General features: G+C 40.2%; 2 protein-coding genes across 5 annotated transcripts in view; one reads left to right on the forward strand and one right to left on the reverse strand.

The window, feature by feature from the left end:
- Window positions 1-13,786, forward strand: LOC140303193 (poly(rC)-binding protein 2). 4 transcript variants are annotated; one of them, XM_072381855.1, is made up of 13 exons: window positions 2-265; window positions 1,627-1,750; window positions 3,087-3,110; window positions 3,216-3,248; window positions 3,404-3,520; window positions 3,602-3,733; window positions 3,888-4,016; window positions 4,487-4,561; window positions 5,909-5,950; window positions 7,087-7,186; window positions 7,839-7,891; window positions 9,375-9,544; window positions 12,524-13,786. In XM_072381855.1, exons 2-13 carry the CDS (start codon window positions 1,682-1,684, stop codon window positions 12,558-12,560), a joined length of 981 nt encoding a protein of 326 aa, XP_072237956.1. In that variant the 5' UTR covers window positions 2-265; window positions 1,627-1,681; the 3' UTR covers window positions 12,561-13,786. The 4 variants fall into 4 exon arrangements, with proteins under 4 accessions (XP_072237958.1, XP_072237959.1, XP_072237956.1 ...); XM_072381856.1 differs by having other exon boundaries at window positions 7,114-7,186; XM_072381857.1 differs by lacking the exon at window positions 5,909-5,950 and having other exon boundaries at window positions 1-265.
- Window positions 13,518-24,765, reverse strand: part of LOC140303192 (mitogen-activated protein kinase kinase kinase 12-like) — a 19,725-nt gene continuing 8,477 nt past the window's right edge. The window contains exons 6-14 of the mRNA XM_072381854.1: window positions 24,062-24,220; window positions 23,816-23,924; window positions 21,605-21,714; window positions 20,997-21,113; window positions 20,479-20,616; window positions 19,485-20,196; window positions 17,314-17,381; window positions 16,121-16,421; window positions 13,518-16,010 (exon numbers count right to left, since the gene is read on the reverse strand). Coding sequence (XP_072237955.1) covers window positions 15,924-16,010; window positions 16,121-16,421; window positions 17,314-17,381; window positions 19,485-20,196; window positions 20,479-20,616; window positions 20,997-21,113; window positions 21,605-21,714; window positions 23,816-23,924; window positions 24,062-24,220 — 1,801 coding nt within the window. The 3' untranslated portion in view covers window positions 13,518-15,923. The remainder of the gene's footprint in view (window positions 16,011-16,120; window positions 16,422-17,313; window positions 17,382-19,484; window positions 20,197-20,478; window positions 20,617-20,996; window positions 21,114-21,604; window positions 21,715-23,815; window positions 23,925-24,061; window positions 24,221-24,765) is intronic.

Here is a 24,765-nt window from a genome sequence, read left to right on the forward strand (position 1 = left end):
AACATGTTTCGGATGAAGGGACGTACTTTTAGGGCATCTCCGGGTCAGCCTCAAGGTGGGGGCTTGTGATGGTGAAGGGGGAAAGTTCAGAGGTGATAATCTTGTTGTCTTTGTGTAAAGGAGTGGAGCTCGATCTCACATCACTCTTCCCTCTTCCCCGAATCCTTTCTAAACTCTCCCCCGGGTTTCTACCCTCCCGAACCTCTCCCCTTCTACCCTAACAACCCCAACCCTCCCCCCAATCACTTTGCAGCGCACGAGTCAGGTGAGTTTAATTTTTATGGGAAGTTCTTTTCCTCCTAATATTTGTTGTTTTGATCAGAAGTAGCGGAAAGAAACGCGTCCAGCAGCTAGCTACCGCTTGTGCAGCGTGCTAACAGGCCGCACGATGATGAGCACGCAGTCTCCGATCACACTGGTTTGACTAGCTTAGTTAAGGTAGTTACGACATAGAGTCATTTAACAGGACATTTAAAACAAATAAACTATCTGTGGCATATAAAACTGACCAGCGTACTCTTCAACGGAGGCTACCGGTATTTAATAAGCTATTAGTGATGTTTGGCGAGTGAAGCTAAAGTGCTAGCGTTGCTAACAAGCGCACGCATGCTCCATTCATTTTCCCCAACTCAGCGAGCCACCATTATGCTAATACAGGCTAACAGACTTACAACTAGCTTTGAAAATGAAATGGTCCTACTTCAGTCTAAACAACACCACCAAAGCATGCAGTCAATAATGTTCTCTTTCACATAACCCGTTTATGTATGTGTTACATAACTGTCAGTCGACCTGATGAGTAATGGGGGGGTAATTTAGCTCACTTTTGTTGATAAACTTGCTTCAATGCTAATGACGAGGGCGTCGTTAGCATTTGACCATATGCTTTTAAAGTCTCGTTTAGATGGCTTTAACGCTAAATCGTTTTCATTGACGTAGGTAACTTGATATAGAAAAGTATTAAAATATTTAAAATGGATGCATACACAACAGGCGTCATAGCGCTTAGTCATTTTTTTCAGAATCATCGTAGTACGCACCAGTATCCATAATCATTAGAGTTTACATAAATTATGTCCCAATGTAAATTGAGCACCTATCTGTAATCATGTTTACTCTTGTGGAGAATCTGCCTTTTGAATATCCGGTATAACCATAACATCCGCACAAATGCTTTACCCAACCTCAATTTAAAACAAAGATGCAGTCTTTTTTTTATTGCTTGGCTTAACTCTATATGTCAGGATGATTATAGTATGTTAACCTCAGCTACCTGGATAAATGGGATCCAGAAGCTCTCAAATAGCCTACATTCTGTATTGGTAACTTTTAAGTCTGTGACCTTGTAACAGTGTCATATCTGTATGCAGCAAGGCTGTACTGTGGGTAGAAATTTCTATGAGTTGTTTATGAACCCTAGAAATGATATGTCAACCAATTATAGACAGCAAGTGCTTCTCTGAGCTATAGAGATAAGTGGCATCTACCTTATTTGCCATGTGAGAAGTTGGTGTCAACAGGCAATGTTACATAGTACTTCTCTCATTAGCTGAATCATGGCGTTTTTTGTTTTTTTTCCCATATTCACTGTGTATAATGTTGTATGTGTTTGCTTATGCCCCTTAGAACCATCTCAGTGACCAAAGACCCCAGTTCTGTACTGACGGCTACAGTTGCAGTTATGGACTCCGGTGTGATTGAAGGCGGGCTCAATGTCACCCTTACCATTAGGTTGCTCATGCATGGCAAGGTGAGGTCACCCATTAGCTGCTTGTTTGGACACTCCAGTATCAAATAACGTTTTATTTATGGAAATTAAGTCATGCTATTGGGAATTGTGAGAAACGGGGACATAGAAGGGATGAGACAGGGTATTGGCTGGATGATCGGGGTCAGTATTATAAGACAGCGGAATGATATGACTTTGTTGGATCCGCTATGTTTCAGTTTTGTAGTTACCTCTTGTCTAAATGTAATTTTGCATGGAGTGTTATGTACCTTAATACCAATATGTGCAAAGAAGAACATATTAACTCTGGTAAATCAGCAGTTATATTCTTTACGACTTCATAATTGTGGAAAGTTCTCCGTCTCTTCTCCTGACACGCCAGCTGGTTTGTTATACAGAACCATCTGGGATGTCCTCCATTGTAACTGGTTGGAAAAGGGTGGGCACTTACAGAAATCACTTGGCATGTGATTGGATCAACCATCTGTCTGCAGACTAGCTATCGTGGGCAAGCTTGAACGAATTGGATCAATGAGATTTTGCGTAATAGGGAAATCAAAGCTGGCTGGAAGTGATGACATGCAGCGAGGGGGGAGTTAATATCTTAGTTTGGAGGGAAATACATTTGCTGGCATTAGGACGAGTCACTTTAAAACAATAATGCTGTTAGAGTGATTAAGGTTTATTGTGTCATTTATTGTTGAAAATGCAAATGTGCCACAGGGAATACCAAACAATCATATGCTGGTTTATATACAGCCTGGAATAAATCATTCAGCAGGATTGATGATTTAATTCATTGTTTAATGTTATCCAAATAGCCTTGTTGTGTTTGTATTAATAGTATGATTCAGGTGTGTGTGTATATGCCGCTTTCACAGCTGGATCTGAGCGGGGCATCTGGCATATGTGCTGCCTAATGAGCTGTTTAAATGATGTGTAGACTCTACCTACACAGCGCATAGCTTCAAAGCACCTTTTCAGATGATGCATCATTCATCTCTGAATGATCATAGAGTAGCAATTTTGCATTTTGTCATGGTCCCACTTTAAGAATGAACAGCCAGGAGGACATTACGTGGCATTTGTCATTGATCAATCTGGCGCTCGTGACTGTAATATTTCCATCCACTGTTCATCTTGTGTGCCCCACAGTAGCCTGTTATTGTGGTTTCAAAAGTTAAGAGGTCTTGAAACAGTCGTCATGAAATCCATCTACTGACCGTAGTAGGGTATAGTTTGTGAAGAAGATGCACTTAAAGATAACTTTACTTTACTTTGTGAGTGTTTGTAATTGCTTCTTAAATTAAGGAAGCCATGGTTACTAAAGCTTTTATTTTTTATTTTACTATTTTAGGAGGTTGGAAGCATAATTGGAAAGGTAAGTTTTTACATGGTATTAGAAATTTTGATTGTCTTTGATTATTTGAAGACTTGTCTCTTTTGAGGTGATGATTAATCTGACTTTGTGATTCTCTGCTAATAGAAAGGTGAATCTGTGAAGAAGATGAGGGAAGAGGTGAGTTCTTTGATACCTTTTTTGCTGCTGGAACTATGGTACAATAGCATGTCATGTCATAGTTTCCGTTAGGCTGCAAGGTGATATTTTAGACTCATCTTTCTTTCAGAGGACTTTAAAAGACTTCTTCTCATTCCTTTTCTGTTTGTCTGTAGAGTGGGGCTCGCATCAACATCTCTGAGGGCAATTGTCCTGAGAGGATCATCACCTTGGCAGGTCCAACCACTGCCATCTTTAAGGCATTTTCCATGATCATTGAAAAGTTGGAAGAGGTATGCGTTTAGTTTGCACATCAACAGTGACCAGCTCAGTCACAAGTTGAATGGACTTAACTCTTTCCGTTTCTTTGCCAGGATATAAGCAGCTCAATGACAAACAGCACAGCTACCAGCAAGCCCCCAGTGACCCTACGCATTGTGGTGCCTGCCAGCCAGTGTGGCTCCCTCATTGGGAAAGGTGGCTGCAAGATCAAGGAAATTCGAGAGGTGTGCTTAGTGAACAGCATGTGACATAGAACATGGACACCAAAAAGAATGTCTTCGTCTTTAGCTGTCATTGCTCTATTTATTGTTGAGCACGGATGATGATTCAGAACAGATCTGTATTTGTTATCTCATTTCATCCACTTGTGTGTTCCAGTCAACCGGTGCTCAGGTACAAGTGGCAGGAGACATGCTCCCCAACTCCACGGAGCGTGCCATCACCATTGCTGGCACTCCCCAGTCAATAATTGAGTGTGTAAAGCAGATCTGTGTGGTCATGCTTGAGGTAAGTGGACTCGGAAGCAAATGAAGTTGCAGCTGTTGGTCTGCACCTGAATTATACAACATACTTTGATCTCCGGGTTTTCAGCTTCTGTGCGTTGATGTCGATAAAAGGCATTTAAAGCTGATTGACAGGATCAGGGATGAAAGGATGATATTTAAATATTTTGATGGTATTGTCAATACAGCGTGTGGTTATGCAAATGACTATTCTGTATGTTTCTCTCACTTATTATAGAGTATATGTGAAGCTGATGCCAGATCACATGGTTTAAGTATACAATACCAGCTCCACTTAAGTCGATTTTATTGATATAGCACCTTTAAAACACAAGTGTTAGTCAAAGTGCTTTACAGAGCAAAGCAAAGTTTAGACCAAACAGCCCAGGCAAAAAGATGAGTGAAAAATTTAAGACCACTAATAAAAGAAATGAATGCTGTAGATATTAAAGTATTTCTTTGTCTTCTGTACAGTCTCCCCCTAAGGGGGTCACTATCCCCTACCGACCCAAGCCTTCAGGATCCCCCGTCATCTTTGCTGGCGGACAGGTATGAAAGACGGATCACACGGTCACATGATTTGTTTCAGTTATTTATCATTTGGGTTTCTTTCATTGTGAGATCCATATTTGATGCTAACCTTTTTATCTGTGGTTAAAAAGGCTTTTTAATGCAAAATAACTGATGTATGACTTGACAAGAGCTCTTGACAGGAGTAATATTTCCTAAAAAGAAGTAGCTCCAGATAGGGCTGGGAAGTATAACGATAGGAGTAAATTTTCCTCGAGATCCTAGAGATATGAAACCTCGTCGATATACTTTTCGATAGATTACTTTCGTCCATCTTTTGACAGACAATACGAATAGCCAATGACAACAAGAGTTGCGGTGTGCTGAACCAATCACGTGGCTGGAATAGAGCCATGATAGTCGAGGTGTGTTTGTTTGTGCTGCTGCAGCCGTATTTAAAAGAAAAAGGAAATGAGTGCTCCCTCTGAAGAAACCACGGAAGACACAGCCCAAGGCGTAAGGGATGTAATTTTTCAAACGTAATTTTTCATCACCTGAAGCAGCGCCACCCGTTTGAGCACGGAGAATGCAAACTTTTCCAAACACGGCCCAGAACAAGTGCTAATCGTCCCCCAATAAGAACGCCTGTGCAGCAGCAACAGAAGACCATAGAGTCTGCTTTATCCTGCACCTGGATACGGCCTGTATGACAAAAAATCTAAGAGACACCGTGATAGTACAAATGCAGTAGCTTATTGTATTCCAAAAGACATGCTACCAATAAGCACAGTGGAAAATAACAGGTTCAAGTGGATGCTAAAAGTTATCGACTGATATTAAAAAAATATATATTATCATGACCTTTTCCCATATCGCCCAGCCCTAGCTACGGATGGTATTTAAGTTTAGAAAACAGTTGCTGTTTGGTTGAAGCATCAGTAACTCCAGAACAATGATCGTAAAAGATGTGGCCTTTGGGGCTTCCTCAGGTTTTTTTCATCGTGTCAGCTTTCAGAATCAGGTTTCCCTGTAATGTTGAACTGAACCCAAACACTTTCTGGTGCTTGTACACTTAACATTACAAAGTCTTTTATCTTACTAAATGCTTCCTTTTTTTTTTTATTCCTAGAAAGAAAACAAATCTTCCTTTTTGGTTTTCCTTAATTCTACTTTTATGTCTCTAAGGATTTCCCTTTTCCTAGAAATGTGGAGACTTTGGACAATACATCCATGTTCATCGTGTTAAATAATGATAACGCAGTTGAGGCTTTGATGTGTTGAGTTCTTCGAGAGATTTGCATTTCAGGAGTGATGTAGCTGGAGAAGTAAGTTGCTCAACAAAATCAGATGTGGGGCCTTTGAAAGCTTTGTTTTCATATGTTTCAGGCATATGCTGTACAAGGACAGCACGCGATTCCACAGCCAGATGTAAGTGCAGTAGATATTTTTACATGACGCTCCCCACCACCACCTCTTCCACCCATAATGTAAACTGTCCTCCCCCGAAATGTTCAGCTGCTGCTGAACTTGCTCCTGTTTTTATTTATTTAATTATACGTACAGTTGTACTTTTTATTTGAACCACTTAGAGTGCAGCAATGTCATATTACTTCATATTTGTGTGCTTTGTCCATTGATAGCAGTCAGTTGTTAATCGAATTGACGTTTGTGTTTGTCCAGACTCTCCACTGTTCCATGAACAATAATAATAATAATGATCTGTCCCTGCTGCCCACTTTTTTCTTTGTGCAGTCCTGTTTCACATCTCATTAATTCGTCTGTCCTAGATAAACCTGTTGTTCTCCTTTCCCTTTTTTTCACTCTGTGCTCTGGTCACTTGTTGCTTAATACAATTACTCTTTCTCTCCTTTTTTAAATTTTAAATTTTTTTTTAGTTTCATGAAGATCATTGGATGTAATACATTATATATAATAATAATCTTACCTGCCACTGACTGTTGGCATCAGAACATGAAAGTACAAGTCAGAGACAAATTGTAACATTTATACAGTTTATAGTTTTTTTTTACCAAGGCCCTAAAGCTATGTGATTTAAATAGTGTAATTTTTTTACATCGGTTTTCAAAGCCTGGAAAGGGAGACATAATCACGTGATTCTCTTCAGCTGCAGCTGTGATGCTAAACTGTCTCAGTTCATGTTCAGGTCATGTATTGGTTTTGGTTAGGAAATCCCCTGCATGCTCAGAGCGCCCACCCTTGTGTATTGTGACTTTACCCTGACCCCGAAGACCACCAGAAAGCTTTACCAAGAGATGCAGCCAGCGCATGAGAGGAATACATACTCGGTACCCCACATAGACAAGTTTTCTAACACGCACCAATAGACCTACACCAGTGGTCCATGTTTAGTTTTGTGGAAGGTTAAGAGATGTACACACCACCAAAGTGACGTGTGTGAAATCGTTCTTTTATTTATTTATTTTTGGAGCTTCTTTGTGTAGCTGTATGTACTGACTGTGAATTTTACTTGTTCTGTTTTTCCCTCTTCCTGTGTTTTCCCATTTCCTCTATTCTCTCCCTGCCTCCTCCTCTCACTCTCACAGTCTTCCTCTGCTGCTATTTCTCCACAGCTCACCAAGCTTCACCAGCTGGCTATGCAGCAGAGCCCTTTCCCCATTGCACCAAGCAACCAGGGATTCACTGGTATGCAGCACAACGAGGCACACTCGGCTCTCATTGCAACATTTTAACCGGTCAGGCTCAGATTTTTCACATTCCTGGACTCCACGCGTAAAATCACATGTGTAAGGAATGTGTAAGGAATTTTGCAACTAGCAAAGCTGGAGACACCTGAAAGATGAGCACCAGAAATGACATTGTGAACGTCAGATTGTTTTGGTGATCTTCTGTCTTTTACAATTTAGACTGAATTCAAATATGGTACGTTAAAAAAGTAGATGAACAAAGTCTTTCTTTAATTGTTAATTTAGTTCTTTTTATTTTTTAGAATGATGGTCACTACATTCTTATCCGTAGTTATCATTTTCATGCATCTAAAGGACCCAATCAGAAATGCTTTACTTAATGTGACGAGGCAGCACCGCTGAAAAAGCTGATACTCACTTGTGTAGCGGCATAGATGCTCGCTGGTTTCAGGTCAGAGAAATTTAGTCAATCTGAGTGCGTTTTATTAAAAACATCCGACTGTACCTGATCAGTTTATCACAAACGGACATCTATGACATGAAAATCTCCACTGTCGCATCTTTTTCCTCATATTCACTTCATTACATTATCTTACAGAGAACCTATTGTTGTGATTGTTCGTTTAAGATACTTTTTTTTTCTCTGTCAGGGATAGATGCTTCTGCTCAAACCAGTTCCCATGAGATGACCATTCCAAATGATGTAAGTGTTACATGAAAGTGATTTTTAACAAAGTTATGACATGTTATCTCACACACTTGGTCTTGAGTGTCTTTTCAAATGAAAATCTTTTTACGGGACTCCGTAAATTATGTTTATATCTGGCAGAATGTTCTGGATTGAAAGGATCAAATATGGCATATTGCGAGGATCCCTGTTTCTGGCTGTCTTTTGTATGGAAGGAAACTCAGCATGTGGATCTTTTGAATCCTGTTTTATGTATTAATCTGTTATACCTGTAATGTATTGCATTCCGTTTATAGGGTAATATTTCCAAGTCGCACTCGAGAGTGTATTTGTCAAATGTATTATGCCCCAAAAAATGGCTTCAGTCTGGAGAGCTGCCATAAAGAAAGGGGCTGCGGTCTGAATGGAAAATGTCCTGTTTCTGAGATGGGGAGATTTGAGCTGTTTGAAATGCCACACCTCAGGTTTTTAACTTCTGGTTTTGACCTGAGATGTTGCTGCTCAGGTGTGACCCAGTATTTTCCTAAGAACATATATTACATCACACCTACAACCATTATACCCAAAAAGGGGGGGTGGGTTGCTCCGGGGATTGTATTTGGGCACAACACCTGCTTGTGAGCAGATTCTGCTCCCAGTTGCTGAAAAACTGTCCATGAGCTAACTTGGACTTCTAACATTTGAATTGTGTAAATGGTTCAGAAGTCAGAAGTTTTCTAGCCTATCTTTACCTCCTCTGCTCTATATCCTGTTTCACCTGTCTAACCACCAGTTTTTGTAAACTATCCGTGTCTTTAGACACACACAACGGGGGCGATCCACACAATATGGTGCAACATTCTACAGCATACACAGTCTTCACATTCTCTACAAAGCTCTAGAGTTAGCTGCGTGAAATTTCATTCCCTGTCGCTCGGTTGGCCAAAATCATCATCGTAGAAGCTGGCGTTTGTTTGTTGGTTGATTTAGTTTTGGGGAAGCTGCGGGGAAGAGTGTGTTAGTTGGTCTGTTTCCACAAGCATTGGTACGACCAATCAAAACCCAAAAAGGTACATGGATTTGAAATGTTTCAAAGACATAAGAAACGGCTTAAAAGTGAAAAGAGTTTTTGCCAATCGCGCTTCCTGTACAACTTCTTCTGAAGCTATTTTTGCGGTGTCAGGGTGCCATTGTGTTGTCTCAGTAGGGACATCTACTGTTTGAAAGAAAACTGCAGCGAATCCCACGCTCCTGAAGTGCCGTTATGAACGGTTATGGTGCTGTGTTGACCTCGCAGTCTAGCAAAATCACAGCTTTACATCAGTTTTGAATGAGGCTGCATTAGCTACTTTCGGCACGACTAAACCAACTAAAAGTTTCCAGTGAGAACTTAATGGGAATCATGACATTGTCATTAGTGGATGTGTGCTCAACCCATGAAAACATAAACCAATTTATGAAGAGCAAATTGTCAACATGCGCTTCTTTCCCTTAACTTTCCTGATCTTCTTCACTATAGCTTATTGGATGCATCATTGGCCGCCAAGGAGCCAAGATCAATGAGATCAGGCAAATGTCTGGTGCCCAGATCAAGATTGCAAACCCGGTGGACGGATCAACTGACCGCCAGGTTACCATCACAGGCTCTCCTGCCAGCATTAGTCTGGCAGAGTACCTCATCAATGCCAGGTGAGATAAACATAAAAGTTCAGCCAAGGGTGCTAGAACAGGCCGTAGCTTTCACTGTGTTGTGTCCCACTTCAATTATTTGTCCATGCCGGAGCAGTTTAGATCTTATTTTAGTCTTTAAATGTGAACAGAAAACGCAAATCACAAATTCTGTATCCATCACTACTGTCTGATGCTGTTGTGCTGGATCAAATTTTGCTGCTTGTCGCAGGACTGCATTAAAATAACATTTTAGGAATCTTTCAAACAAATAACTTATCTCCCAGCTGCAGCAGCCTCAGTAGTTCTGATTTGTTTACAGATTTGGCTAATTCCACTCCAGATGTGATTTATTTATTTATTTATTTTTTTTTACTTCTGATAATCATCTCTGAGGTGTTTGCCAACTGTTGAAATATGTTGATTCACTTTTTCTGCCCTTTTAATCCCACATTGATCCATCACTACAGATCTAATTGATATTTTTCCCCCTTTGATTTTGATTTATACTTTAATTTGAAATGAAAGTTCTTGCCTTTTGGTCACATCCCTGAGTGATTTTTATCCTCCGCACCCGACCCCAACCCTCCTCCCGCCCCTAACCCCCCCCCCACCATTGCTCACCAGCCTACCCTGTGACCCATCCCGACTGTGTTGTCCCTCTCTCCTTGTCTCTCTTTCTACAGTGTAGAGTCCTCTAAACCTCCTCCCTCCTCCTCCTCTTCCTTGAACCCTGAACAGACCAGCTTGTGCCATCCCTCCACCTCTACTACTACTACTACCACCACTACTACTACTACTACTACCACCACCTCCTCTGCTGCTACCTCCTCCTTCCCCTCCTCCTCTTCTTCCTCTTCCTCCTGTGTGGTGCCCCCCACAGCCTCCATCCCTCTGTCCTTGTTGGCTCCTGGGCCGCCTCCTCACTCCTCCTCCTCCTCCTCTTCTTCCTCCTCCACTGATTCCCTGCTCCCCAGCTCTCCTGCCTGTGTGTCGAGTCTCCTCAGTCTCAAGCCCCTGCCTCTCCTGGCCCTCCATGTTGTCAGCGGGGCCAGTAATGCCCCACACCCAATCCCCACTGAGCCCAAAGTCGCCCCCGAGCTGGGCTCCAAGTCTAAAAGGCGAAGGCTCTCCCCTTACTAACGAAGGAAACATAAGTCATCTACTACTTAAGTGCAGGCAATGCTCTTTGTTGTCTGTATCTGCACTTGCTTTTGTATGTGGCTGTGCCATGCCTCGCTTACTACAGAGAGCAACCCCTCTATACAAAACCAGAGAGTTGGTTGATGCCATATTTATAAAATATAGCTTAATTTTATGTCTCTTAAATAAATGGCAAGTTGAGTGCATAAGATTTTTAAATGATTATGAACCTAGCATGTACAGGGAATAATTTCACTGATTTACGGAAGCATTTCTCAGTTTGTGTAAGCTCTGCTCAGGTAGCGGCACTCTTTAAGATGTCACTTTGTATTTGTTTGATTAGCTTCCTTGTAGCTCATTTTAAGTGACTGTTGTTAGCTGACAAAATAGACTGTGTGATGATAACTTTATTTTATTATATATTTTTTTTTCCTTATATAAGAAATAGCTGTAATTTTAATTCAAAATGAATTTGCCCTCAGGTATAAAAGCCACCAAATCATCCTCTGGATCACGTTGATATTAAAAATTGAAAAACACCCAATAGCATCAGCTAAACACAGCTTCATTAAGAAGCAACCAAACCAGTTAATCGGATTTTGTTGTTAAACACACAAAGTGTCTAATAGTTTGTTTAATTTATAATTTTATTATGTGTGTTCACGTTCCTACGAGATGAAAGTGTTATATGCCTCTTATATGTCTGTTAATATAAAGCTGGCCGTTTGTTAGCTTAGGTTACCGTAAAAATTGTAAACTGGAGGAAAACAATCAGTTTGTTATTGATCGAAGTTGGGGGGAAAAAAAGAAAAGCAACTTCCCACGCAGTGCCAGGCATGCAGCAGAGACCACAGGAACTTCCAATTTCTTTGCCAGTTAAGAGCCTGACACTTAATTTACTGAATGAAATATGTTACCATTTCTATTTTATGCTCTTTTCTGGGGGGGTGGGGGGCACAATTCGAACAAATAAGGTTTACAGTGTTTGAGACAATTATGTAAAAAAAAGAGGAGTGAAAACATCTGTCCTTTTTAATGTCAGATTAAGAGATGTAATTAGCATGAATTCCTTTTTCCACCGCAGTGCCATGAGCTATCCAAGCAGCCGTAAAAGCCTCCTTTTCATCTCGGTTTGTTAGTTGTGTGACCCTTCGTTCCAGCCACCAATTCTATTCATTCACCTTGAAGCAGCACTCAAGCGTGTTGAGTTTGAGTTGAAGAAACACAAAAATAAGATGCAACACTCTGTGCGTCCTGCTGCTGTTTTGTGACATGCTTGTGATGCTGAACATCATCTACCAGACAAAACCAAGCAAAAAGCTAAACCCACCAACTTGGAATGGACGTACCTTTTGATTTTTGGACTGCTGATCAGGCAGTTGGGTCACTAGAAGGCGTCACAATGGGTTTGGGACATATAAGTGTGTATATTGAACATGGATCATAATATGATTTGCCACAATATTCTCTGAAAGAAGATTGAAAAAAAAAAGCGAGTAAATTGAAATAATTGTTAGCTGTAGCTGCTCTTTTTTTTCCCAGTTTGCAATGTTTATGCTAAGCTGAGCTTCAGTGGCATGGCTCCTCCAACCCAGCCTGTGGCTATTTATAACGGCACCATTTCCAGACCGGAAAATTTCCATTTTCTAAAAAGCTCTTGGCTTAGAGATGTTTCCATTTGCAGTAGGAGCCCAAAAACTGGACAATAATTGTTTATATATAATTCATCTCTTGTAGGAATTTTATTCTAAAAATGTAATGTACAGTAAATGATATTGACGTTTTGTCTTTTCTGTCTGATTGCATGCCTTCCTTTCTCTTCTTCCCTGGTCTCTGGGTGTCTATCTGTTTCTCCAGGCTTTCCTCTGAGGCCACAGGATTGTCAGCCAACTGATAAGACACTGCATCTGCACTAAATCACAGTTTTATATCATCGGCTACCATAAAGCAGTCAATGCTACTGTCCAACTTCAGAGTTTATATTATACCGCCTCTTCCTCATTTGAAATCATGTCAACCGCCACCTATTTGATCCGCAGAGTTGATTATTTATTTTCTTTTGTTTTGGTTTTAGTCAAAAGAAGAAAGCAATTAGGTTTTAAATTCCCTTTTTGTGAGTCGAGTTGGAGATTTTAAAGGTTACTTTCTTTTTTCGGATGGATCTCTTGCTCTCTTCCATTTGTTTTCTTTGCCACGACGGAGGTGTAGAGTTGGTAAACTCTGATTAGGCATATAGATTTAGTTCTGTACATTTTTTTTTCTTTAAAAAAAGGAAAAGAAAGGATAAATAAAAGTATGAAAAATAAGCATAGAGTGACTGTTTTATTGTTTTACTGTTTTCTGTTTTATTTCCTCTCCCAGTTCCACCAGCCAGTCTGTCCATTTCTTGTCCATATTTACTTTTAAGAACAAATGGCGTCATTACCTCGCGTCACCTTTTCGACTTAAGTGCTTGTAACACGGATCACACTTGTGTCACTGAGAATGCGTAGCTGTACATGCACTGTCACTAAATATATTTGGTTATGATGGCAAATGTTCTAACACTCAAATGCATTTATTCAGATAATTTGAAATGTGTATTACAACGCATGTCCCCGTTTCTCCTCTACATGTCATTCCGGTTCCCCCCCCCCTCCTGATTCTGAGATCATGTGTTGATATTTTGCTGGGTTGGGAGGTTTTTGGGGTTTGGGCTCGGCTTAAGGGATCGGAAGCAGAGGGTTGTCCTCGCTTTTTTTGTATAGACTGATATATACTAAAAAAAAAAAAAAAGGAAAAAAAAGTTGGAATATTTGTTTTAAATGGAGGAATTATTATTATTATTATTATTTCTTTTTAATACCAAAGGGGGGATTAACTCCCGGACACTGATTTATCTATGAAATGTGATAAGGCTGAGAAGTGAAACCATGGATGCTCTGGAACTAGTCAAAGAAAGGGTTGTGAGTTAACACTAGATTCCTGCTCTTTGCTTTGCTCGATTCAGAACTTATTTTATTTTTTATTTGCAGGAAAGAAACAACTTTTGTGCACGTTTTTGAGACTGTAGACCTGGGTGCCACAACATTGTTTAATAAAAATGCAGAAATAAAAGATGTGAAATGCTCAAACCACAAATCCTCTTGAGAATTTTGTTGTCATCTATAGCAGATTAAACACACCTGTTGAGATTTTACAAGTTGGATTTTATTTTTTTCAACTGTTTCTTAAATATATTTATTGTACAGTTACAATAATGCAGTATAAAAAGCCAACATTTCAGTTCAGAAGGGAGTCGTTTCTATCGGCGTCATTATAAACGTGTACCACCATGATCGAGACACTGGAGGGCAGTAGTCTTGCTTTTTGGCAACATTTAATCCTGATGGGAGGATTTTTAGCTTTAAATCTTGGGGCCACGAATAGCTTAAATAGGCTCTTCAAATGTAAATTTAAAAACATGAAACATCTGACTTCACAAAATGAAACACGAAAGCTGCATTTCTTTTAGCTTATTGAGTGATCGGTAAGTGGACAGGATGCAATGTGCTGTTGAACGCTAAGCTTGAATGCACATTAAGAGGGCTGTGAAGGGGCACAAATACATCAGCACCACAGTTTTAGTTATTATTCTGTTTGTAATGATGGAGTCCTCGAACGTGTCTGTAAATTGGCCATCAGATGGCTGAGATCCCAGCTGATGGGGGGGAGGGTAACGCCAGTGCAAACCTATGAACAATAAAACCTTGTGTTGAGTGTAGGCAACGCACGGCATGCTTTGTAAACCTACAGAAGAAATACAAGTTGGTTCCAATAATTTCAGGGTATTTTCCCCCGATTCAATGAGACGGAGATGAACCACTAACTGCTCTGTGATTTATGTATGGGAAATAAAAATCTCCGAATCTGCAGCAGAAATTCAAAAGTACGTTCCAGACCCAAAGTTTTCAGTTTCCTAAAATGCTCTTATGTGTTTGTTCTTTGCTGGCACACCATACATGTTTGGCTGCTTTTGTGAGTGACTTGAACAACGATATAAGTAATATTTGCTTAAGTAATTAAATATTAGTTGTTTATTTTTTTTAAAATCTTTTTGATGCTTCCTGTCCCAGTTAAACAGTTTGTTATCGGTTGTTCAACTGCCCCCTGTCTCTTTCTACAGTTCTTCCTCCGTGGATTGCTCTAATATTTAATTATGATTAGTCACAGATGGTTTTTAAAATCAGAAGTATGCAATAAGCACACGTACAATCCAAATGCCCAAACATGGATTTTTCTGTGTTTTAATTCATTAAAAGCTGCCATACTAACTGGGGCGTGGTAGCTCGTCTGCAGCAAATGGACCCGAATGTGTTACCAGAGCAGACATATTGCTTTTTCTGTGTTCTTCATGCTCCGACATGAACAGCAGCTACAGTTTACATTCTACTACCAGAAGCTTTTTGAGGTTCAAATAGAATTGTGCCACCTACTGAGAAACATCAGCACCTTAAATTATACAATCTCACATTTAGAAAATTTGTTCATTTTACAACATCTCCTATTTACAATGATTTTAAAACACGGAAGTAGAAAATGGAAACTTAAACCATGACACAAATATAAATTAGTGTAAACAAAACAAATCAGATGTAAACATTTGTTTCTTCACTCAGTTTTCCGTAGAACTATAAATAAATTAGTGCATAATGTTTTGAGAGGAAATGGATTATGACACAGTCATTTCTCATAAATTAAGTACAAGGAGCGACATCATTGGCTGTTCCAAAAATGTCGACAATTCAAAATGGAAAGTGTAACAGAAGCCCTGAAATAATCTCGTAATAATATTTTCATATGACACAATGTAAGAAAAGATGACAGAATGGAGATAAAAAATAGAAAGTCAACATGGAAAATGAGTAGAGACATTAACAGACAGTCGTGTTCTTGGCCTCTTGGACTGAGGACTCTGTTGCTGAGGTGTAATTTGATTCATTTTTGCAAAGCTGATCTTGGGCCTGTTGCTATGGAGAGATCACAGGGAGGTTGCTGCTTTGTCAGCTGGGCTGGTGCTCCAGTGAAGTCTCACGTCACTATGAAGTGTTAAATCTCAGAGGGAAATGAGATTCTTCCCTTTTTTTCTTTTTAAGTCAAGTGTTTAGAAAGACAGATCTTGATTTTCTTTCCTCATTCAGTGACCCTTATCTTGACTTGGGGTGTTCCAATCTTTTTAAGAGTGAAAAACGCATTCAGAGGCCAGATCTGTGGTCTGAGTGGGTCGATAGTCAGGTTTTCACCAGTTGGTTGGAGGTTGGCTGGGCTCTGCACTGCACGAATGGTCCAGCTCTGCGCTGTCACAGTCCGAGTCGTCATACAGGCCCTGGTTTGCAGGAAAAGCATGAATTCTCTGAGTCAGAAAAATTCTTACAGCACAGTGTTTGAGTATCTGAGGAATGTTTTTACATTCATCTATTCTTTTCGTTTGCCTACCTCGTAATTATGCTCATTTGAAGCAAGCTGTGTCTTGACTTGTCGAAGAACGGCTTCCTTTTCGGACAACCCGTCAGAGCCCAGCTGGGTCGGATCGGATGGGTCGGCAGGAATCTCAGAGCCCTGAGACAGCAGGTCGTCGCTTTTGTAGTCCAAACGCTCGTCTGTGTTGGTGCTGACCACGTCGGGTGTGCCGCTGTGGGAGTGGTCAGTGGTGTTTCCCTCCTCTCCGTCTGAGACCGATAAGTTCTCTGAACTAAAGGTTGACAGTGACTGGCATTTGGTGATGCTCACAGGCCGCCTGCGTAGGTATATAGTGGATGAGATCATATGTACATGAACATTTAAAAGTACCACATAGTAGACAGAGAAAGATGTGTGAACAAAGAGGCCTGTTAGGACAGCTGAGGTTGTATCCTGTCTGGTACATTTTGGTATTGGGGTTTGCAAAATTGTATACTCTAGTGTAGCTTTTTTCAAATTTAATGCTGAGTCCAAACTCCAAGTAAGTTTTAAGTATGAGATGTATTCACTGAAAAAAAAAAAAAACTATAACCTCCAAAGCAGCATACATATTGGATTCTTCAGCTAGCTTTTAATGCACACTGTTGTACCAAAACTGCTAAGAAAGCACAAATGTGAAATGTCGAAGCTGTAACAGCAAGAGAAATGAAAACCGTGCCGTGTGGGTCATAGAGGAACCTTAATGCTGAGGTATAAACAAATAAAGTGAATCAATCAAAATTCTTCTTAAATCTAAGTTGCAGTCACATTTTAAAATTGAGTCAGATTACTCTGAAGTAGTCAGTAAAGTCATCCACTAAATTACAAGAAAAATCTGGTTACTCCGATTACCTCAAAATCAAAGATAGAAAATATTGTACCACATTATCGAAAACACTGAAAACACTTAAAAGATTCCCCAAATGTGTTTTTTTTTCCCTAAAATTGATTTCAAATCGTTTTATAATCGCAAATAAAAAGCATGTAAAATCAAATTACTCCTTAAAAAAGTACTGGCACAAACAACGAGTGTACTGTGTGTAATTTGTAATATTTGGGAATCTGTGTCACGGGCAAGTTTCAGGTTAAAGGCCCCAAGATGGACTGTTGAGGATTTTTTGTTTTGAAAGTATAAATTCAATTACAGCTAGTGGTCAGTAATTATATTTGAAGTCTTTTAGTATTCTTACCGCCTCCTGGGCAGCTCCACTTCACTGTCTACTTCTCCCTCCTCTTCCTCTGATGACACTCCACGTCTCTGTGAAGAAAACAAGCAGCAACCATGTTTCAGTGTTCACGTCTTGGACGTATTCAAGCAAGGATTTCTACACCGCTCCGTGAGAAAATCAAAATCAATAAATTATTTTTCTATTAACTCTTGGCACATCAACATTTTCAAGACATTATTAGTCCTAGACCCAAGATTAGTTTTAGCTCTTTTGAATCTCTGATTCTCAGTTTTTCCCACACAAAGTGGAAATCACAAAAACCTTGTGTTTGTTGTTGTGTATCGTCCACCTGGTCCTTATTCTGAGTTTCTGTCTGAATTCTCAGAGTTTTTATCACAGTTAGTTAGTGCTGAGTACAGATAAAGTCATTGTAGTGGGTGACTTTAATATTCATGTAGATGTTAAAAATGACAGCCTAAATATTAACTTTAATTCTATATTAGACTCTATAGGATTTTCTCAGTGTTCACAGACCTACTCACTGCCTTAATCATACCCTTGATCTTGTGCTGACTTATGGCATTGAGAGTGAACAGTTAACAGTGTTCCCTCATAACCCTGTCTTGTCTGACCATTTTTTAATAACTTTTGCATTTATGTTACTTGACTATACGGCTTCTGAGAAGAATTCTACATATAGAAGGTGTCTGTCAGAGAATGCTGTAACCAGATTTAAAGAGTTGATTTCGTCATCCTTTTCTTCACTGCAATGTGCAGATATGACAAAGAACAGCTACCTAAATTTTACTCCAGTAGAACTTGACTCTCTTGTTGACAGCACTATAGCTTCAATGCGTACAACACTGGACAATGTTGCCCCTCTGAAAAGGAAGGTAATCAGTCAGAAGAGGTTGGCTTCTTGATATAATTCACAAGCTGCATGCATTAAAGCAGACTGCAAGAAAGCTGGAGAGACAGTGGCGTTTCTCTAATTTAGAAGAGTCTCAATTAGTCTGGAAGGATAGTTTAATAACATTTAAGAAAGCCCTTCATAAAGCTAGAACTGCTTATTATTCATCATTGATAGAAGAGAATAAGAAAAATCCCAGGTTTCTTTTCAGCACTGTTGCCAGGCTGACAAAGAGTCCGAGCTCTGTTGAGCCATGTATTCCTCTCTAAGTAACTCTAACTCTAAGCACTGATGATTTCATGAGATTCTTTATCAATAAAATTGTTTCTATCAGAGAGAAGATTGATGGAATCCTTCCCACAATTATCACTGATGTATCATCAAGTTGAGCAGCTTTAGAAGTATCTTTAGAACCTGATTTGCATTTAGATGGCTTCTGCCCAGTTAATCTCTCTGAGCTAACAACATCAATAGTCTCTTCTAAACCATCAACTTGTATTTTAGACCCAATCCCAACCAATTATGGTTTTCCCCTTAATTGACACTTCCATATTGGATTTGATCAATCTGTCTTTGTTGACAGGATATGTACCTCAGACTTTTAAGGTTGCTGTAATTAAACCTTTACTTAAAAAACCTACTCTTGATTCAGAAGTGTTGGCTAATTATCGACCTATATCCAACTCCCTTTTTTGTCTAAAGTTCTTGAAAAAATAGTTGCAGTTCAACTTTGTGATAATTTACAAAGAAATAATCTGTTCGAAGAGTTTCAGTCAGGATTCAGAGTGCATCATAGCACAGAAACAGCACTGGTTAAAGTTACCAATGATCTCCTCTTAGCCTCTGACAGCGGACTTGTGTCTGTGCTTTTCCTATTGGATCTCAGTGCTGCATTTGATATGCTCGATCACAGCATTCTGTTACAGAGACTTGAACATGTTATTGGGATTAAAGGAACTGCATTTGGCTGGTTTAAGTCATATTTATCTGATAGATTCCAGTTTGTTCTTGTAAATGAAGAATCTTCCTCACACATTGGAGTAAGTCATGGAGTTCCTCAGGGTTTAAACCTCTCACAGGTTTTATTTCTGGCTTCCAGTTTCATCAGAGGCTGAGATAAAACGTTTTATAGGACAGCTTTAAATTTTCAAGAAAAACTCACAGGTTTTTGGAGGCTTTTTTCAACCAAGGCCTCACTGGGTTAATTAGACATTTGAAGCCATATTGTCCACCATAAATGTATGAACGTGGGTCACATCAGAGCAGTCTGCCAAAATCTCACCTGACTGCGTGTCACGGCTGCCCTGTAGAGCAGCGCTGCAGGAGTGAGGCGTTGACTTCTGGGTGAGCGTGTGATCACTGTCCCATCCTCCTTCTCCTCTCCCTCATGGGGGGCACGAGCATTCCCGAGTACAGACGTCCTCCCTGCAGCTGCCCCTCTGCCACATGGTGAGTCAGGGCTACTGGAGAATGGAATAGACGCTGCATCCTCACTGGGCGTGTCACTGCGTGGAGGTGTTTCTGCTAGATCATCAGTCCCCACACCCACGTCGGGCCCATCCTCTGGCCCATCAGTTCCTCTGCTCTCTTCCAACCCAGCTGAAGCGCTCTGACTGCCTGATCTGTCCAGCCCCGGCATTAGCTTCCCCTTCCTCCGACCCTCAGCTTCCAGGGTAGTGGAAATGAGATCGGGGCTGGATGAGGACATCTTCTTGAGCAGCAGGTCATGCTGCAGGCCTCTGAGGGCTGCGCTGGGGTCCAGACGGTGCTTGCTGCTGGGAACGGATGAGGTGGCATTGATCATTGCTAAAGAAGAGGAGAGAGTGGCTTTAAGCTGAGCCAAGTCCCCGCTGCTGCCTTTGCCAGACTTCCTGTAGCGGGGTTTTCCTCGCCGTGAGCGTCCAGGGGAGGTAGAGCCTTTGTTAGGGATGGTGACCTGGGTCATGGATGAGTCCAGTTTGGGGAGGATGACCTCTGACTTTAGTAAGTCTGGCCTAAAAAGGAAAGAGAGACAATTAAAAAATAAATGGGGAAACTTTAAAAAGCATTAACTGCTTATTAGTCTTTTGTTTGTATTCCTCATCTTATAAACTGCAGGATCGATTTGATATTTTGTTTCAGTTCAGTAACACATTCCCTAACCAGTCTGTGTCAGCCATATACAAGTTTACTCGATCTTTTGACATTAGGGTGCATGTAATACTTATTTGCAGCTTGTTCTAACTTCCACATATTTAAGCTGCAGCTGTGAATAACTGTGTCCCTTTCTGTCTCACCTCTTGCTGTGCGAGGGCAGTTTCTGAGGTACGTTGCGCTTCTTCATGAGCTTCTCCATCGAGTTGGAGGAGGCCGACTGTCTGGAACTGTGGTGCTTAAAGCAGCCCGGGTATTTCTTGTCCAGCGACTGCTCCCTCCTGACGTTTAAAGACAAAGCCATTACCCTTTAAATGATGGATACTGCCTCACTCAGTATCCATCAGATGTCGATGGATTCTGAGTGAGGCACATGAGAGCACTTCATCAGAAGCAATGACCTTTTCTGACCAGGTGTAATTGCCATTTACTTCACATTTCAGATAAACCTCTTCATTACAAATACTCTTTCATTACAAATACTAATAATTCAAATATAAAGAATTGGCTCGCACAAAGTGTCTATATAACTAAGACCATTTCATTCCTAATTTTACTGTGGTGTCAATTTTGACTTGGACACAATATTGTGGGCTTCTTTGATGTAAATTTGATCATCTGTCACTTTGAATAGAAGGTAGGAGCAATTTCGTTTTCATACTTGAGCAGCTCTTTCTCTTTGATCTCCAGCTGTAACATTATAGCATTGAGCTCCATGTAGAGGTTGTTGGCTCTTTCCAGTTTTCTCTCATAGTGCTCCCGGATGTCCAGCGCATGCCTGAATGAAGAAGAAAATGGGGAAAAGGTCATGAATATGCAGATCCAGGTTGTTGCTCGATGGAGCAGTGTTGTAACTGTTAATTTAACATATATGCTTTAACCTTTATCTAAATGCACTCGTGATATTTTACATTCTTTCTGCAAGAGTGCCCTGGCTGCAGGCTGACAGGCAGCAGCTCATCAGTAACGGTAACACAACAAAACATACACAATATAGATCTATTGTATACATGTACATTATTGTAGGTTAAAAAAGTACCAGAGTATTTAATCCTGAAACATTTGGATGCAAATAAGTCAGCCTGTGGGTGGTTTAAAATGTCCTTAAATTCATTAAGCAAGACCAAATGTTTTGAAGATGACTTTGTGAAACTGCTTTTTTCTCCAGCTCGTATTTGGCCTTGAACAGGATGGGATGTCTGCCTTTTCACAATTAAGCTTAAATGGAATAATTAATGTTTCATTAGTGCCTGAGTCTGTTTTTCCAACCTGAGTTCTTCTCTGCGTCTTTTGATCAGCTCCTCATCCAGCCTGTGAAGACACGTTCCTTCAGATTTGATCTTCTCAAAGTGATGTCTCACCTCATCTCTCCACTCCACCTGATGGAAGACATAAAACAAATATGGTAATGAACACAGTCCATATTTTTATGGGGAAAAATTGTCCCTGTGTTGATGAGGGTTCAGGAATAGCTTTTAACTGCCGTTGTTAACATGTAATAACACTACTACCACTATTTATCCCAACTCAATGCCGACTGATGAGCCGAGAAATAAAAAAACCCCCAACTAATTAACATCAATAATGCCATAAGATAAGGAATAATTCAAATTCACTACACTTTCCTTTAAGTTAGTATGATCACGAATATAGCTCTGAAATCAGAAGCATATACTACAGCAAAATGGAAATAAATAAATAAGATTCAGATCAATGGTAACACTTTCCCTTTCATCTCACTTCATTATTTATTCAGAGCCTAATATTTAGCAAAATGTTTTTCCTCCAGTTGCTACAACAATTTTCTAAGCACCCTTTCATCTCCTGGAGAAGCTGCCACTTATCTGTTTGACTTAATAGAGCATGACTCATTTGTCCAATATTAACATTGAATGATTTCAGTGCTGTGAGAAAACATCAGTGCACCTTGATTAAGCAAAAAAAAAAAAAAAGGTTTTCATTTTCAGAGCAGTTAGGATTCTTTTGTGTTACTGAAATGAATCTATTAGGCTGTCAGATAATAATCAATACACAAGAAACCATTCTAAACATGGACTGACATGACATGAACATAAAAAGAAAGAAAAAAAAGCAGCGTGGGCATTTTCTTTGCACAGTGAAGCATGACAGCTGTTATCTGATACCTGTCATATCAAAGGACAAAAGCAGTCAGATTTATGGTTGTGCGCTTGCACATGCACGTGCATTTCACTTGTAAGTGTGTGTGTATATTTATCCGTGCATGAGAGTGACTCTTCTTAATAAGCTAATGGACTCTGTGCCCAATCTTCTATGTCTCCAGTCCCCTTTTTCCTCCTCTCTCTTTGACTCTGCACTCTACCATTAAACCAATCAATACACTCCAGCAGCAAATACTTCTTTCTAATGTCACAAGAAAAATCCATTATGGAGCAGAGAGGAGAAAACTGGGGAGGGTTAAGGCGGGGGAAGGGGGCCAGGGAGAAATAAAGGATCAAGGATAAGTGGAGAGACTGAAAGAGGTTTATGTTTTACATCAAGATATTTTACCAGATGAAGAAGCTTCACAAGCAGAATTAAATCTTGTTTATTTTGTGTGTTTGTGTGCATGTGTCTTAGAATTATATTTGCTTTAGTTATAAATGGATCTGTGGTCTATTCGTGACTGAGCAGAGAAAATGTTTCCCACACTATTACACTTTTCTAAATCTTTTGTCCAACATCTGCTTATGTTTTTCCAGCGGTCCACCACATTTGCAATTTGCTTCCATCCCCCACCCAGTCACAGGTAGACAGGCACCCTCCTTCCCTGTCACACTTTGACAAGATGGGGGGATGGAAAAAGATTCTTCCTTTGACCTGTGGACTGTATATAAAAGACCACAAATCAGCACTCATATGTGACAGAAAAAAAGAACCAAGGAAGCAACAATAATGCGTTGTGATTGAGAGGGCAGGTATTATTAGTGGACTCCCGAGAGACCTGACGCCCCTGTGCAGCTGCGCACTCTGCACTGCGTGTAGTTACTACAGCAGACTGGAAACAAATGGCAGCAGCTTGACAGCATGCTGAGTGTCAATAATTCTGGCAGTTGTTGATAGGAGAAACATACACACTCGTGTACTTAATCTAAAGTTAATTTCTTTATCTGTTTGATGAATGACTCTCCTGCAATTGCACACATATAACAAGATTGCACATTAAAAGCTGTATGACCTCATTCTCACGTTCTGTCTGCTTTCTGTGTAACGTTTAAACTAATGAAATGAAAATGAAAAAAAATAATGAAATGGAATAAACTAGGGGTCAACTCTGGGGCCTATTTTCAAATCATGCTAACATGTCACGTGCCATATCAACACTGAGGGAATCAGTGTCTTGTCCTGTTCAATAAATGACTTCTTAATTCTAAGATATTTCATTTTGACTCAATGGAGAGCAAATTCACAGTCCCTTTCTTGCAGGGACAGAAAGGAAACAAACACATAAAGGGAGCTAACCTGCGACTGAAAGTAAGTTTCTTGTGGAGTAGACAGTATATCTGCAGAGGCGATGTCCAGATGAAGGAGGATCTGTCGAAATGAAGGTCTGTTTCTTGGCTTGCAGTTCCTGAGAAACAGATAAAACATGTTTTACTTTATATATATTCATCCATTAACTAGACGACATTAACTATCCTCCACCTTTTTACAGTTTCTCATTACATCCTCTTCTCTCAGAGATTTATTTCACCCCCCTTTCCTTACCAGCACTGCCTCAGGAGCAGCTTGAAGCTGTCCGGACAGCTATCAGGTACGGGCAGCTGCAGACTGTTGTTGCCCACTCCCCAGATGATAGCAGAGGAGTCCACGTCCTTGTAAGGCACCTCCCCTGTCAACATCTCCCACAGCACGACACCGAATGACCTGCAGACAGACGTGGCACATTTCCCCTCAGACAAACTGATAATGATGTGGAAACAGATGAAAAGGCAGAATGAAATGTCCCACTGTCAACATCCTGTAAATAATTTCTGTTTACTTTTAATGAGTTTTATATGAAAACGTTTAGTCTCTGCTTACAATTTTCTATCATTTGAATTATGTTCAAGATTTTTTTTAATCGTTACACTGGTAAGAAACCAAAATAATGCACATGTACTTATGGTTGCAACTAATATTGTACAAATCAGTAAAATGACTGACTTAGGTCAATTAATGTGCCTGAAAATATGGTATGCTGTAAAAGGGGTTGATAGACTTTACCTCTGTTTGGTATAGGAGCATGAAGCAAGCCTATGGGAAGGGTAACTACGGAAAGTCTGTTGCCGATGACTCCCTGGGTTACCATGGTGACTTTGCAGAGTATTCAGTAGCACTACGTGTATGACTGGGGGTGGGGTGGGGGTGTGTGTGATATACAGTAGTGTTTATATGTCTATTTTTAGAATCCCTCCATCTCCACGCTTCAT

This window comes from Leuresthes tenuis, unplaced genomic scaffold, assembly GCF_036924035.1.
Source record: "Leuresthes tenuis unplaced genomic scaffold, fLeuTen1.0.hap1 SCAF_3, whole genome shotgun sequence".
NCBI lineage: Eukaryota > Metazoa > Chordata > Actinopteri > Atheriniformes > Atherinopsidae > Leuresthes > Leuresthes tenuis.

Coding starts and splice junctions, on each gene's coding strand:
- LOC140303193 (XM_072381855.1), top strand. CDS start 1,682: ATGGACTCCGGTGTGATTGAAGGCGGGCTCAATGTCACCCTTACCATT. Junction 3,249..3,403: donor TGAAGAAGATGAGGGAAGAG/GTGAGTTCTTTG, acceptor GTTTGTCTGTAG/AGTGGGGCTCGCATCAACAT. Junction 3,521..3,601: donor TCATTGAAAAGTTGGAAGAG/GTATGCGTTTAG, acceptor TTTCTTTGCCAG/GATATAAGCAGCTCAATGAC.